The following is a 17,759-nucleotide window of genomic DNA, read 5'->3' on the forward strand; positions in this document are numbered from 1 at the left end:
TTTCTGCTTTTAGAGACATCTGTGGGGAGTTTTCATTTCTTTTGTGATTGTATGGGATGAAACAGAAAAGAGCTCCACAGGAACAGAAATGTCCTTCTCCCTTTTGCCTTCTAGTGCTATATCATCTTATTACGGGCAGCAGGATGACAAATCTAAGCAGTTGCCTAACTGTATTAAATCCCTTTAGACATTTTATTGCTGAAACAGAAGAAATCATTGAGCCAGGTCCATTTTGACCTTCTTTTTCCTCTGGTCAGTGAAATTTATATATATTTTTTCAAGATTAGCAAGATCTAGTCTAATATAATTTTGTGTAGTGGTAGCAACATTTCTAACATGGGTTGACACAGTGACCCAATGTTAACACTATTTACCTCATTGTGCTTCCTGTGCTTGGTAGTTGCACTAGCCCTTGTCCCCTACTCTTATTCTTTCCATGTGTATGACAAATACATGTATGTGCATACAGTAATTTAAAGGAAGAATGAATTATGTAAATGAGAGTAAAAAGTGAGAGATATTTTATTTGCAGTGAAAGATTGCTTCTGCTCCATCAGCTTATTTTTGAAGCTGTGAATAGAGGTTTTAATCCTTTGGCTCCAAGGTATTTTTGCCATTTTACAACCTTGCCTCCTTCCAGAGCCTGTTTGAGAGAATGTCACATGTGTATTTCCATTCTCAGACATATTTTTATATTTAATGTTGTAGCCAGAGAGGAAGACCATTATGCACTGGACTTATTTAGGCTGTCATAAAAGCTGAGTGGAAAAATAGATTGATGCAGAATAAGAATGGAGTTATGAGGAAACATGGATAGTACATGGGAGTGAAATTATAAAACAGCTACTGATGCAGTTGCAGTGATTTATGTGAAAAGAGGGTTTAGAAATTTATCTGATAGCCTTTTATTTGTTTCTCCATGCTTTTGCAGTCTGTTGAGTTCTAATGACACTAAAGGATCCATGAGGTTTTACCGCCTCAGCATTTCTTTTTGTCTTTAGTCCAGATTCTCAGAATCAGAGTGATCTTTCTCAAACTGTTGATGTGGCAAGTTTGGGTGTATATTGTCAGTAGGATAACAGAGATTATTTTTTCCCTAAGTAAAGACTTTAAAAGGAATGCACAAATAGTTGCACAACCTGAATAACACAATTGCTCTATGGATGTATTATTTCACTAATCAATAAAGAAAAATACTTGAGGAGATGGAGGAAAGAGAAGGACAATTCTTTGCAACTTTGTTCCTAGTATTCATATACTTTCTTTGAGTACATAATATTGTCTGAGTGAAACAGATGGTGTCTTCATACTCTAGCTAAACTGTAATTAACCAACAGAAAGCTCACACAAGGGAGATATCTACTTTTACTTTCCTCTTGTCTTTTCATGAAGTAAGAGTATTTAACTGCTTTATCAGCCCTTTTACCTCAAGAGGAATGTTATTCAATGACAACAGATATTTTATGTTCAAACCCTTTTAAGACTTTGAATACTTTATTTTCTTCTCTGTTATATTCTTACCCTTTAAACAAAAAATGTGTTTCAAAAAATGGGTTAAACCTACCTATTAGTTCCTTACCATTTTTTATTTCATTTTATTAATTGTTCTTACAAAATTTTGTATCTGTCATTTAATGAGCAAAAATTTTCACCACTGATAATGTGGTATAATTTAAATTTGACTCCTCTAAAATCCATCCAATATAATCAGAAAAAACAATTTTTATCTGGAGATACAAAAGGCAGATGAGATAGCATCCTTCACCATATTAAAAGGGGAAGGGTGGATGGGAAAACCTAAAGAAGATGAAATGATATATGAAAAGTAGAAAGAAAATTATATTGAATTGGTATTATGTATTACAGTAGGTAGTATTAGAATTGTTTCTATCTAGGGCTGCCCAAAGCAATCCCTTGAAAGTCATGGAAGTTGTTATTAATTTTGTAAAATGTAGAGGATCCAAAGGGAAAAAGTTTCACAATGAGATTTTTCTTGCCCACTATATCAATTAGTCTGTTTTGTTTCTTTTGTTACCTTGCCGTTTTGTGGAGGAAAAAAAATTCCAAAAAGTTATTTGTAGCTGAAATAGTAGAACTATTTTGATGGTTTAAACATTCATAATCACTTTCTGTAAGTAAATAATCACAAAATCATTGAATAGTCAGTGTTGGAAGAGACCTTAAAGACCATCCATTTCAAACCCTCCAACCCTCTTGCCATGGGCTGGGACACCTTTCCCTAGGACAGGTTGCTCTGAGCTCCATCCAGCCTGGCCTTGAACACTGCCAGTTATGGGTCAGCCACAATTTCTCTGGGCTCCAGTGCCTCACCACACTCATAGTAAAGAATTTCTTCCTAATATGTAATGAAAACCTACCCTGTTTCAATTTGACCCTTGTCCTGTCTCTCCATGCCCTTGTCTGTGTTTCGTGTGGGCTTCCTTTCTATACTGGAAGTCCACAGCTAGGGACTCCCTGTAGCCTTCTCTTTTCCAGACAGAGCAATCCCAATTCTCTCAGCCTTTCCTCACAGGGGAGGTGTCTTATCTCCAATCATCTTGGTGGCCTCCTCTGGACTCACTCCAACAGGCTGATGTCCTTTCTGTGCTGGCCACCATGAAGCTGGATGCAATACTCCAACTGGATGCAATACTTCAGCTGATCTCACAAGATCAGAGGGGCAAGAAATTATTTTATGCTGAACTAAGTAATACTGGAGGCTTTTTTATGATTGACAAGGATAAGTTTTTAAATTTAACAAAATTGTACATTACTCTGAGAGGAAGAAATAAAAGTGAGGAGTTTTAGATTAAATAAAGGAACTCAACCTGATTGTTCTTCACTACTTTTCATCAATTATCCAGGGCTAGTGAAAATACAGCTTTTTATATATCTAATGTAAACAAAGAAATAAATTACTTCACATGTCATCACTAGGCAGAGCAGAATTTTGGTCTAATATTTCTTATATGTGTCTTTATGTCTTTCATTTTTATATTGGACCTCTGCAAATGACCATGACAATATTTCTAAATTTAAACATTACAACTTTTCAATTTCTGCAGTCTTTGAGACTTCAATGAAGTAGCATGATAGAAAACAGAGCCCACAAGTCCTGAAAATCAAAGTAGCGAAAGATGTATAATAAAGCAGAATATTTCAAAAACTTTGTATATATGTGTAAAAGGAAAATAAGAACTTCTGGTGATTCAACAGTAAGACAAAAATATGAGGATTTTGGGATTCAACAGTAAGACAAAAATATGAGGATTTTGGAACATGTCTAAATGGCATGTGAATAATGTAGCTATAGAACAGATACCAGAGGTCTGTCCTTAAAGAAGTGTGAAAAGTCAACAACAGGCCAGAAGCAATATTCAAATAGGAAATATTTACAGCATATTTTCCCTCAACTGACAGAGACAGAGAATGAAGAGCCCAGTACATACTGGAAAAACACCGATTAAATCACCAGTTTTTTTTAACAGTACATTCTGCACAAGATAGAAAACTAAACCTTCAAGAGAAGTGAATGAGAAAGTAAAGGGAGCAATCATGTATTTGCCTGAAACATGAGCTGTATTTCGCAGGGTCAGACCAAAATATTAGGAACAGAAATATTTTTATCAGCTGATATCACTTCATGTCACCAAGATGAAAGTAGTAGCTGTGAAAAAAAGACCAAGAACTGAAAGTAGTTAAGAACACTAAAATGTAAAACATTTGCTGATAATAATTGTATGCATGTTTAAAGTAATATTTTTAATCACTTTAATATGTCTGAAGTGTGTAATATTAAATCAGATCCCAATGAAGTTAATCAGATTATTTCCAGAGATTTCAATTGCCTTTGGTTTTGGTATTACAGGAAAGTTTTCTCTCTGCTAACTTTACCATTTCAGGTGCCATTTAGCTTTCATGCAGAAAGGAAGGATCTGTATTCATCTTTAGTAGGCCATTATTTCAACTCTAATAGCTGCACTACTGAATCACTCAGCATTACAGAATACATTCTGTTCAGATCTCAGAATGCAGTCACATTTCTGACTAATTAAACATCACACAGGACAGAGCATTTTTTGAGCATTATAAGGCAGCCAGTACAGAACTAAATTGTAAATATTTTTTGAGTATTGTGAAGGTTTTGTAAATAGATGGTCTAACAGTATTTCTTATATAACAGGATATGCCTTAAAATGCTTGGATTTACTGTCAAACTGCAGCTAATTGTTCCTTCTTATTTTAAAACTGAATGAATAGTCCTTTGGAGTTACTTGCCACTATATAGAAAAAGCCTAGAACACTTGAGGCAGATACCTGTTTGCATGGATTAAGTCTGACAATATAAATTTCCAGTCTAGAATTATAATGCATCATATTGCTTACATTGATTACTGTGATGATTAAATGATGGTAAGTCAACTTTATATATTTCTGATTTATAGACATAATGTCTTCTAAATGTTTTGTGTTTAATTTTTTTTTGTTTTTGTTTTTTTTTTGTTGTTTTTGTTGTTGTTGTTGTTGTTGTCTTCATTGTTGTCTTTTTGGTTTTTGGTGGGATTTCTTTGGTTCAAAGACAAACCTATTAGCCACAGTCATATTCAGGACAATTATTTTGATGATGAACACCCTCCTGTATTTCTATGTTTTTCTTTTATTCAACTTTCCAGTAACAAACCTCTCTATTTCTAATATATTTATCCTGAAGGTGATTTGCAAATGCATATGGGAAATTTTACAGGTTTGTATTTCAGAATGCTTTTTCCTGCCACTGCTAATACAGGGATCACTTCCTGACATTACTTTTTCACTTTTCTGAAGTCACTAGCATAGGATTTATTCTTTCTTGTGTCTATTCCATAGCAGAAAGAAATTTTAATATAAAATACTTTCACACTCTGGTTTGCTGATTTCTTTCATCTTTAAGCAGAATTCTTTGGATTTATAAATTTCAGGAGCACTACTTTCCTATCAGAAATATCTGTGGATGTCCACACTTGAAAATTCAGCTCAGTGATTTTGTTTGTTTTGTATTGATGTGTTTTCTTTTTTAGCTTGGGATTTTTTTTTGCTTGATTTTGGGGGTGGGTTTGCTTTGTTTTTAGCATCAAGACACTTAAAAAGAAAGAAAACATTTAATAGATTCGTTTCCTTCTATCTGCTATTGCCTTTCTTTTAAGAAGCAGATATTAGTAAAAGAAATGACCATTTAAGCCTTTCAATAACAAAAATGTCATTCCTGTCACAAGTTTGTAAATGGCAATGACTTAGTAGCTGTCATCTCTTACTTCAGTAGCATAGAGGGCATGTGCATTTTATGCAGGCAAATGCTATGAGTTAATGCTTCTGTGTAAAATGCCTTGGTAATGACTCGTAGCTAGAGAGATCTGGAGTTATAGTATTAATAAGTGAACACTGAAAGAAAATATAAAAGAAAATTGTTGATATTATTATTTTAACATTATAAATAAACAAATCCTCCTCTCCACCATGCCACAATAAAAGTAACTTATTTTAATTATATTTGAGATTGAAATGCTTTATTTTTAAACCTCATGCAATATAGTTTGTGCAATCCCTTTTGATTTGTATGAAAAGTCTACTCACCTGTCCTAAATTTGCCTACGTAAAGTTGACTTTGTCTGACTTGTGATATGGCATTTCAGAGAGATCAAGCTGATACAGTTCCAAATTTAAATGTTATGAGTCTCAGACTCGTCTTTTAATCTCATATTTCAATTTTGTATGTGGGAAAGCTATTCTTTGTATGTAGGAAAGCTGAAAAATCTGATGCTAGGTTTTCTGTTAAAGAATAATAAAAATGAACACTGCTTTAAATCTCTCAGATAAAACTTTTAGTTCCCATGGGTTATTTTACTTGCAGAAAAAGTCCATTACAGATATTTATAATTCTGTGTACAGCAAAGTAAATTTAGAAGTGCAAACCTATACTTGCATGGCTTTTAATATTATAAATAAAATTTCTATTTCAGAAAATGTTCTCTAACTTCATTATTTTTAATTTCTTTGGTTAATCCAATCTCTTTAATTGAAATCTCTCAAGTCAACTATTGATCAAAATAGAGCACAAGACTTAAAAATATTTACGTAATAATACAAATCCTTGAAATTATTTCAACTAAGGCACTTTGAAGGTTTAATTAATAGCATGTATTTTATTTTCTGTTTTGCATTAGTCACTAAAAATTTGTCAAAAGTATACAAGTTATGCTATTTTGTTTACCAGGCAATTTCCTAATATTTAGGTGTGACACCAACAGAAGAGCATCACAATTTGTAGATATATGTCTATATCCACATATACAATTATATGATTTTATTCAAAGTATCAAATCATAGAGGATATGAGGAAGCCTGATAATCAAATAACCTATGCTTAATAATACAGTTTTTGTCTTTATGCTCCTTTGGGACCAAAAATACATGACTCCATTGACTGGAAAAGGAGTATAATCTCAATTAAGTTTTCCTTCTTTTGTATTTATTTTACTACCAATCAATGGACAAAATTGTGTGGGGCTAGGACTTATCATGTTTTGCCTTCTATATACAGAGAAACATAACCCAAACCACTTCTGAAGATTTCATGATGGAAATTAGTCTCTGCATTCATATGCTAAATTGGTAATTCATCAGTCCTTATTTGCAATCTTATATACAACATCAGGCAAAACACTGTGGGACTGACAAATCCATCATTTGAGGTTTATGTGATTTATTTTTACAAAACCATGCACAGGTGACATGTTGAACATCTTTAAATGTACCTGGAGTTCATCTTCTTGCAATAAGTACCTAGGAGAATAGAATATTGAGCCGTTTTTGCAGAATTCTCCAAAATGGTATTTTGCTAAGTATTTTATATAAAAGACAGAAGAAAAGTGTGGAATTGACATTCAACCACATGACTGGGGAAGCCATTTTCCAGTGGGAGATAAATTAGATGCCATAGTTATTCTGTCCTCTGTTGTCACTGAGAAATTCTGGTTTTCATTAATTCTAGTTAATGCTACTTTGGAGATAGATATTAATCATTTTCAGTATCATTAGTCTCCTTTGTTTATCATTCATGTGCCATCCCATGCACAGGCACATGTGATGGAATATTTTCTGTGAGTACAGGTACATCTTCAGGACTGTTACCTTTTTTCTCCATTTAGATTAGAGTACAGGAAGGACAACTATTTTGAGACTTCTGCTTCTCCAAGGTATTAGTATCTTCTCATTTGAACAGCTCTCCTTTTTAAGTCAATGACTGTAAGAGAAGTGCATATTCTATTGTATACAATCCACGTCAAAGGAAAGGAAAGTGTTTTGGAGGTTTTACTGCAAGCTTGTAATTGACTGAACATCACAGCATGTGTCTAGAGAGATATAATATTTTGAGAGAATGGCATATATATATACATATTTATAATAATTAATGTTGAAAAAGACTTCTAAGATCATCAAGTCCAACCATCAGTGTAGCACAAACATCGTGCTACAATGGAGGTGACTTCAAGTTTGTCAGCTTATTGTCTGTTCCTATTTTCCCTCTTACACCATTTCTGGCCAGGGACAGCCATTTTGTAACATAGTAATATAAAAGAGAGATTTTTGGCACTATTTTTTGTCAAGGAAATTATTTTTTTCTTAACAGCATTCCATTAATCTGCCTGATCTCATAATTGATAGAGAAATGAATGTTTGTCTTTCAGTCCTATGTGTATGAATGTGGAAAAAATTATTTGTCGGCTGGCGTCTTCAGTTACAAGCTGGACAAATTCTGACATGCAGTATGAGATACAATTCATTTGCATAGATGAATTTTAAAATCTTGCTAAATATATAAATATAGAATCTTTATTCTTATTAATATTCCATTGTTGTTTTGGTAAGATGTAATCTGTACAGTGCTAAAGAAAACAGAAGCTATTCTTTGACAGTGTTCTTTAAATTTTTCAAGTGCCTATAGTATAATACATTCTTCAACAGAAAAAGAAAATTGCCTTAGCAAAGAGCAGGGTAATGACACTCAAGTGTATGGACAGAATATTACCAAATGATGAGGCAAATTCTGTATCAATGTCAAAATTATCAGTTATAGTACAACCTACCCAACCTACCACAACCCAATTCAAGCAAACAAATCAAAAGGGTTATCGTAAAAATTTAACAAAAGTAAAAAATTCAGACAGATGAAAGATTTGACCATGTCTTTAAGAATTATTAAAATATTCTTCGTGTTTTGAAACTATAAATCTATAATGCATATATACAATTTGTGAAACTAAAAGGCAAAATAACAAATTTAACCTTTAACATAGGAGCAATCTCCCCCTCTCTTCAGATTTCAGTTAAAAGACAAGGCAAATGAGAAATGTTTTTCTCTGTTGTACAACCATATCCTTAACAGTTGCAATAAAGCAGGTTTCACACTATTCTGCAGACCAACAAATCAAACACACATATTTTACCTCAAATCATCTGAATAATCTTTTTTAATAGAAATGCTATTAAGAACTGAATTACCATTAGTAAGATTTTTCACTGCATGAGCAGCCCTTTGGTGTAGTCCAAAGTTCTCATAATTTCTTCTTTTTGAGATGCTATTTCAATCTCACTGTATTCATATGTACACATAAAGGAATATGTGGTCTGAAAAAATATAAAAATCTTAAAAGAACCAAAAGGTTCCAAAAACCCCAAGCCCTAAACATGCAATCTAAATGAAATTCAGATTTTCAAAACATTTCTTCCCAGCTGAGTGCACTGCCAGCATGATTAGATATTGTCACAGTATCCATTTTCTACTGAGTTTCAGAAATTATCTGAAACCATATGTCAATTTATTTATTTGGGCTTGAGTTTCATACTCACTGCCAAAGCTCTGAGCAAATACTTAAGAAATAATACCTGTTCCAAACTGGAGAGTTCATATTAATGGAAAAAATATTATTGCTTATAAACTGGAGATAAAATAGCTCTTAAGGTATCCTATAAGACATGGTAAGAGAAGTGTAGTGCTTTGGATAGTTTTAACAACTAGTATAAATTGACAATACAAAAAAAATAAGAAAGTAAAATTATATTATCTCATTAAACCAATGTCAGTTATCTCACTAAGAACTACGGTGTATCTAGTAGCACAACCCATAACCTATCCTTTCTGATAACCTATCTATAATCCTAGCTTTTCTGATAGTAAAATCAGATAAAGACCCTTAAGAAAAAGCTTCATGTCCACTGTTGCCCTCTTCCCCCATTTCCCATCCTTCCCCTGTCTCCTGAAAACAGAGACTATACCAGGTTAAAGAGGTTTAAAACAAGTTCAGTTGATGTCTGACATGGGGTCAAGCTGGTGAGGAAACTTGTTCTGACTGTGAATGTGGAGTGTGTAGCTGTGAATGAGTCTTGGCCCAAGCTTTGGTTGTGCAAGTGTGACTTCCAGAGTTAGTCCAGGATGGTTGGACAGAGACCTGCCTATACAACCAAGAAAATTGTGGTTGTGCAAGATGTTAAACTTCTTTGTTGAAGAGATGTGTTGTCCCCAATGAAATTCTCACTGTGTGATTTATACCTAATATTTTCCCATTTTAATCTTCAAAAAATAATTGACAGAGAGAATCCATTAAGTCATGCAAAACCAACAAATGGAGTCTGTGGTTAGAATTTACTTAAGAATTACACTGACCATGCTTCTAAATCTCTGTTAGGTCTACAGCAGAAAGGAAAGTCAAAAATAGATTAAAGAAATGCTACCAGCAGTGCTTCTGTTGGTAGAAGACCATGAAAACACTGTAGATAATTTATTATTTCTTTTTCAGGAAAAGTTATATAGAAGGCTGGATTTGAGAGAGCAAATACCAGGTTTAGCTGGTTCTCAAACAGCATTAGGGATTCAGAGAGACTGCAGTGTCCATGTGGGTAAAGGTATTATGTGGGTTCTGAGACAGCTTGAATTTTGAAGGTGCAGTCAGGCTTGGTTCAGGCTGATGTGCGTTTGAAAGACCAGCAATACTAGAAAGCCTTTAATTAAGGTGATAAGAGTTTGGGAGAATAGGTTGGTTTAAATAAGTTTATTATAATATTTTGGACATAATTTGTATTATGAGGAGCTTGAAATTTGGAAGGCTTGAAGATGCTGACATAACTGTGGGCTCTGGGGAAAGAAAAAAATAGAGAAAAAAGGAAAAAAAAGAAAAAATAATTTTTTCCCTTAATTCTCCAGGTTTGAGATCCAGACACTTTAATATTTGACTTGGCATTAGGACATCAAATTTACAAATCACTGTTAACACCAAGAAATCTTTATTATATTGTTTCCAGCATCAATGAAACCTTGATCAATCAGTATAACCTCTTATAACCTTGTCCCACTTTTAATGCTATGTTTCAAGGTATCTTTCCTGCATGAAAATAGAGCTGTCCTTTCAGAAAATTTCAGTCACCTGTTAAATTGCCTGGGCTTGTGAACTATCAGAAACTTTTTGACCCTGGTAATAACTTAGATTTTTGTATCAAAAATAATCAATTTGGAGCATTTAATTACCTGATTTATGCATTAAATATATATTTTTGCCTTAGTATCTAAAAGATGTATTAATTTTTTTTTATACCCCATATAAAGAACACTTGTAGATAGATCTGTGTTGACATCTTTTCTGGGTATGATTGAATGCTGGTTTAATGGCTTCTGTGGCTCTGTAGGAACACAGTATTGTACAGCTCATAAAGAGATGATTTAGCATCATCTCCCTTTTCTCCACTGCTCAAAACTTGAATCTGTTTATATGAATGCTCTGAGGAAAAAATCAAACAAGTTTGGGGGAAACAGAAATGAATTTTTAGCATGACTTGTCTGCCAAGATTCTTAACAAGATTCTGCACTACTTCATTCAAGTCACCTAGCAGGAACTGTGTAAGCTAAACAACTTTCCAGGATAAATACTTCTGCCTGTGCAATGGCACTTGTTTTCTGGAGGATTGGTGATCGCCAAAGATCAAAGTCTAAATTAGAGAATATGGTTATATGGCTATCTGAGATATTAAGTCTCACTTGTGGGTCCTTCAGTTCTTTCTGTGTTAGTACATCACACAGAACTAAGAGGAGCTGGTTCATGGATTGAAACAGCTGGTACTGAACCACTGCTGGCAACAGTGTTCAGAGATATTCTTAGTTCAGAGTCGTTCTAGCATAGTTCAGTAGTGTATCTTCAAATTTAGCTTCATCCAAATGAAAACAACTCATCTGCTCCAAAACCATGACCCATTTCAAACCAAAACACAATCTGGAGTTTTATTTTACAAAGATACTCGGCTCAGAAGTGTGTAATAATTGTGTTGAAACACTTTCTGTCACTTAGACCATGTAGAGAGACATATAAACTGTGTGTATCTAATATATTCACTAATCTCTCACCTACTGAACAATTTCAGCACGAACTGCATTCATCCCCATCCTGGAAATTTTTGGTCAAGAATTGTATCTTAATTATTTATCTAGCCCAAATGGTTTAACTGATAGCATGTGGTTGCTCTAAACTAGTAATGCCAAGAGAAAAAATGAAACAGTTTTCTGCATTTCTCTCTCTTCGTTGGGGGAAAAAGCTCTCAGATGATCACTCACAGGTCTGTGCTACACAGAGTCATTCTTGCACCTGTTATGCTGCATGTATTAGGTAATAGACACATCTGAGATTTGTCCATTTCCCATAAAAAATGTATTTAATAGGAATTTAATGGTTTACATTCACAAAGCACAGCTTACTAGTTATTCAAGACAATATTTCCTAAACTCTGAGTTTCCAGTTATTGAAACAGAATAAAACAAGAGGTATTCTTTCCTTATTTTATCAACTCTAATATGTCACAAAGAACTTCAGTACTTATACATGAACTTATGGGGAATTGTGATAGCCCACTCTTTATTTTGCAGAAAGCTTTCAAGATTGCATTGCAGGTAAACTATCAAAGACATCAGGAACTTTATAATTCCCAGAATTTTTGCTTACCCACAAATTTTCATAGGGAATGGTGAAGGCAATGATTGAGATATATAACATGATATTGAATATATAATAGGAAGAAAAAAATCAATTTATTGTACTGGAATATACATCTCATAAACAGTATTGACACTTAAAAAGGAAAAAAAATAGGCTGATGGTAGGTAATGAAAAGAAATATTAAAAAAATTAACAGATTAAAAAGGCAAACAGAGTTGAGAATGCAGGGCAGAATAGATTCTCTGAAATAAAAAACCTGCAAACAGCTTTTAACTGTAGTAATGATGGGCTAGAGTCAGGCACATGAAAACCACCCTTATAGCTACAGCAGATATGACAGAAAGCTGTGATTAAGAAATTCAGTTTGAATATATGGGGAATATATGTTAACTCTCCAGAAATGCATTAATTCTACAATTACAAACAGTATTGAGATATTCTTTCTCCAGTCCCAATCTTACATAACTATTTTTAAATTTTCTGCTCAAATAAAGATTTTTTATGTGTTTGAGGATTCTTATTCTGACAAATTTATTTTAAAAAAAATCCTCCTTGTCTTCGAGGTAAATATATGACAACAAGGAAGTAAAAATAGGATTTACCAACAGTTTTATTCTTAAAATAGAGATTACACATTTAATATAAATTATTAATACAGCATTTCTATCTCAATTGAAAAAAAAATCATGTGTTTCCTTCTGTTCCAGTGTATGAGCACGTTAAGTGCCTAGCTTAAGTAAAAGTAACTCCCTTGTGATAATGATTGTAGAGGGAATCTGGGGAGCAAGCTTATTAATAAGACACCTAAATTTTGCATGGCCAAGATTAAGTTAAATTAATCCCATTCCTAATTAAGCAAGTTGATTTAGACATGTGCTTACAAAGCAAGATATGTGGTGTTCAGAAATACCATGAAGGAATAATTTATTTCTATTTTATTATCCCTGTAGCTGTGGAACTCTAGATACCTTCTCCTGGTTTATTCTCTTTAAAATTAATTAGGCATAAAAAAAAAAAAAAAGAAAATTAACGAAACAGTCATTTTTATGAATTCTGTAATGCTCAATTATTTCTACCACAAAGTATAGTGACATGCAAGAAGAACAAATAAACAAACCAACATGCATATATATACATATGTGTGTATATAAATATATATATATATATATGAAATTCTACCATAATTTCGTGTATATATATATATATATATATATATACATATATATATATGAAATTCTGAAATTCTACCATAATTTATATACATAAGCCTTTACGACCAATTAAAATTACCATCAAAGTAAAACAGTTGAAATTTAGTATCTAAATCTCTCAGTTCTAGTTGTTGAAATGCTCCATGGATGTATGTGTATGCATTGAAATGGAGGTGAAAGACACAAAACACTGGAGTTCTTTCTTTCAAGTAAAAAAAACAGATTGTTATATAGATACATATTAAAAATTTAGAGCAAAGGATATTTCAAAACCTTATATATATGTGAATTGTTCAGCATGAATACTTATTACCTATCTTCCTACTCCATCTCCAAAGGCTGGATGAAAAATTGTACTAAGTGCTCCAAGTTAGTAGCTTTATCACACTGCAGTGTGCCTTCACTAAAAGCTCATCACTGTTTTATTATCCTGATGATGATATTTAGGATAATGTCATGCAACTACATGAATTAATACATATTCATAAATTAATAAAGTGAATAAATAAGTTAAAAATGACATATCATGTAGTAGCTGTACAATGAAGGTTTATTTCTCTCTTGTTTTAAGTAGCACTTTAAAGAGCAGATAGAAGCAAAATTTTCCATGTATTTTAGGCAAATAGATGATTATATATTTATGATAAAGCAAAATATATACAGTACTTTTAATTACATGCTCTGTTCTTTCCTTTACTTGCATCCTGTACATTCAGAATAAATTTTTTATCAATCTGTTGAGAAACTCACCTGGTCTGTCAAACCAGTTCATAAGCCCTTCAGTTAGATTTCATATTTTTAATAGAGCCTTTCAAATGCTGAACAAACCCTGGGAAAAAAAAGAGAATTAGATTTCTAGAAATCATTTACTTAAAATTCTAAAACCCCAATGATGACATTGTGGGAGCAGAGAAGCTCTCTTTTGCATTTTAGTGTTATAATGCAAAAACCAGTCTTAAAATAGTGGTTTTATTTTAAAATTAGATCTGTGTGTATTTAGTCTGAATTTGCAAAGTTTAAACATATTCATGGAATAATTAAAGTTGGAAAGTATCTCTGAGGACCTCTAGTCCAATTTCCTGATCACAAAATAGTCAAGCAGATAACAACCACTCTGTAAAAAAACCTAAAATGTTTGACCACACTTGAAGTGAAACAGCGTTTTCCTTTATACAGCTGGAGTTTTGCTTCTTGCATCTTCTGATTGCTATCTTTGTGCTTTTGCTGCACACGTGCTCCCTAGAAAAGCTTTTGTCTTCTCTGTGCCTTTTCTGTAAATCTGCTTTCTTGTAAATTGTTTCTTGGGACAAATTTCCTTTTTAGAACCTCCTGAAGTTTCTCTCAGGCTTTTTCTCCAGCCTACTGAGACCTCCCTAAATAGCATCACTGCATTAGAGCATATCAACTGATCAGCCAGTCTCTAAAAAGTTGCCAAAAGCTAACTTTGTCTCATTGTCCTCATCTTTAATAAATATTGAAGTCAACAACCACTCCTGAGGGACACTGCTGTTAATCAGCTCCTGCCTAGATTTTGGATCAGGGACACTCTGTGAACCTGGCACACCAACCTGTTTTCCATCCATTTCATACTTCACTTATCCAATCCATGCTTCATCAATTTGGCTACAAAGCCAAAAGGCCAGGAGGTGGGTTGAGCAAGCATGCAGGCATGCAAGATGACTGCAATACAAGGCAAATAAGGGTAAGGTGGTAAGTTTGGCACACAGATCTCATCTTATAAAATTAATTTGCATAAATATTAATAAGTGATTAAAAAATACAAAGAGATTGTATCAGAAATTCCTGTATGACCCCTTTATTTCTTTTGTAGCCATATCAAATTCTTTTACAGAATGATGCAATCTAGTAAGAGCAATATGATCAGACAATAACAAGTTTCATGCCAACATTCTCTCTTTGGCCCTTCAAGACTGATTGCAAATACTGAGTAAGAATCAGCCCCCATGCATGTTTTAGATAAAGCAGAGCACTTTTTTTTCTTGTTCATGGCAAAATTCAGGGCAGATAATATTCAAGTGAGCAGAACACAGTGAATTTAGTAATTTCATATTTTTGTAATATTTTTTCTAAATTTAAACCCAGTAGCATATTTAAAGATACAAACAGGAGTCATGGTAGTGTCTAAAGCAGAAGTTTTAAAAAATTGTGTGACAATATAAAAAAATAATTATCTTTCATTTATTATGAAACATTTAAAAGAAATATGTATTTAATCTAAGGAGGAAAAGACTAAGGACTAAGAAGGAAAATTTTCCCCTTATTTCTGTTCATACTTGATTTTTCGTGAGTATCTATTTGTGCGGATTTTTTTTCCTATAGTCAGTATTTCCTGTGTTTAAAAACACAATAAAAATCTCAATAACTGTATAGCACTAATTATGGGTTTTTTTAGTACGTCTTGGAAAGGAAAGTCCTTGGATGTTTTTTTTTTTTTGGTAGAGAAATACATTTAGACCAAAATTTGCTCTTAAAAGACATTTTAAATACAAAACACAAAGACATTTTGGATTAATAGATTGCTGTCTGCTGGTATTACCTTCCCAGAAAGAGGGCATCTGAATTAAATCTCCGTACTGCCACTTTGTGTTTATGTTACACAGGTTGCTGAGCTCAGTGGGACTAGTTCCACAGGCAAGTCTGACATTTGGTATTTATTTGTAATACATATAGCATGTTTCAGTTCCATAATGTTAGCAGGAAATAATATTTACTTAAATAAATATTGGTCTACTTACTTTTTGCTTAAGCTTACGTATTTTTGTGCATAATAAAAGCGGAAAATATCTTTAATTTTTTATGTTTTTTTGTAATCATTGTAATTGTATTTTATCTTAAAAATAATCCATACTTATGCATTATATATATCTGTACATTCTCTCAGACTAAATCCATGTGTATTTTTTGTAGTGATTTCTTTATTATTACTACAAAAGTCTAGTGTTGTAGATAGGTCATGTGCAAGGGTAGAGATATGAGTGATGAATGAAATTCACTTCCAAGGTCACAGCTAAATGTTACACCATAGATATATTTATGAACTATAGAATTGTGGAGAATTGAAGATGTGTGCAAGTATACCTTAACTGGAAAACCCGAAGACTTTTAATCTCCTTTTAATTTTATTCATACTAAAAATTGCTCTAAGTTAAAAGTACTAAATGTCTAGGGTAACAGGAAATCTCCTCCTTTCCTTTTTGCATACTACAGTCCTTCACAGATTTAAAAAAAAAAAAAAATCCCCGAAAAACTAGAATAAAAATTAGGCACTTCTAGTAATTAAAGGAGATAGACAATTTAGTAGCATAAAGGCAGCAGATTGTTGAATGATTTCTCAACATTTTTTAAGTTATTAGGAAATTTTTGATTTTGCAGAGCTTCCTGATTAGAAAAATGTAACAAAATAAAAAAAAAATATTTAAAAGCTGGGTTTTTTTCAAATTTTTTTTTTTTTTTTTTTTTTTATTGTGCTGCTAGGTTCTGTAGCCACTGCCTGTCGTGATCCTGGTGTCCCCATGAATGGAACTAGAAATGGTGATGGAAGAGAACCTGGAGACACTGTCATTTTTCAGTGTGACCCTGGCTATGAACTTCAAGGAGATGAGAGAATAACCTGCATTCAGGTAGAAAACCGGTACTTCTGGCAGCCAAACCCACCAGTCTGTATAGGTATGCAGAAAAAAAAATAAATAATGCTCTCCTTAAACCAGAAATCTTTATGCAATGAATTACACTGTTCTAGGAACTTGTTTAAAGAAAATACATGTACTGCACATCTTAAAAATTATTGTACATCAACCTCTGATAGTCATAACCAAAACCTTTCCTCTGTAGTTGTTAGTATAATAGTACTAATTCTCTCCCTCTCAGGGACTTCTCATTTATAATTTGATGATCTGTGACAGAGAAAACAAGTCAGTGTCAATGACTATTATTCTTGGTAGTTATTCTTGGACAAACATTTCAGAGAGGAACTTGACAGAGATTAAAAGTGCAAGGAGCACTGTGCAGCTTTCAAACACTCTCATTTAATAAACTTAACTTGACCACAGCTGTTATAAATAAAATCTCCATTCTATTTACATTTCTTCTCCATGCATACCATCTACTTTGTTCATACAAACAGGTGTTTGCAAACACTACAGCACTGACTTGGTGTCTTGGCTATTCTACTAATGTGTTAAAGTATTATTTCCTTTGTTCCTAATTTCCTTTCTGTGCCTTTGTGTGTCCTGTGAGTTTCTGGGCTTCAAGACAAGAACTGTCTAGACTATTTTCTGGAAGACTGCAGTAAAGAAACATTTATCACTCATCTCTTATAATTCTTAGATGTGAAAATATGTATTTTATAGTAATGGTAACTGAACATCTGTAGATATCCAAGTGAAGAAGTAAAAGGAATTCTAGGGCTCTGGACCCTAAACTTAAAGTATTCTTCTATCATGCTGGCCTTATTTCATATTGCTGTTTTTAAAATATATATTTCAACTGAAAAATAATTACTCTATTATAAAGC

At 33.0% G+C, this 17,759-nt stretch overlaps 1 protein-coding gene across 2 annotated transcripts in view; it reads left to right on the forward strand.

Moving 5' to 3' along the window:
* The window catches only part of CSMD3 (CUB and Sushi multiple domains 3), a 581,291-nt gene that overhangs the window by 377,833 nt on the left and 185,699 nt on the right, over positions 1–17,759 (forward strand). For both annotated transcript variants that reach the window (XM_077782368.1, XM_021546425.3), the window contains exon 28: positions 16,721–16,912. In XM_077782368.1, the coding sequence (XP_077638494.1) occupies positions 16,721–16,912 (192 nt within the window). The remainder of the gene's footprint in view (positions 1–16,720; positions 16,913–17,759) is intronic.

Source organism: Lonchura striata, chromosome 1, assembly GCF_046129695.1.
Source record: "Lonchura striata isolate bLonStr1 chromosome 1, bLonStr1.mat, whole genome shotgun sequence".
NCBI lineage: Eukaryota > Metazoa > Chordata > Aves > Passeriformes > Estrildidae > Lonchura > Lonchura striata.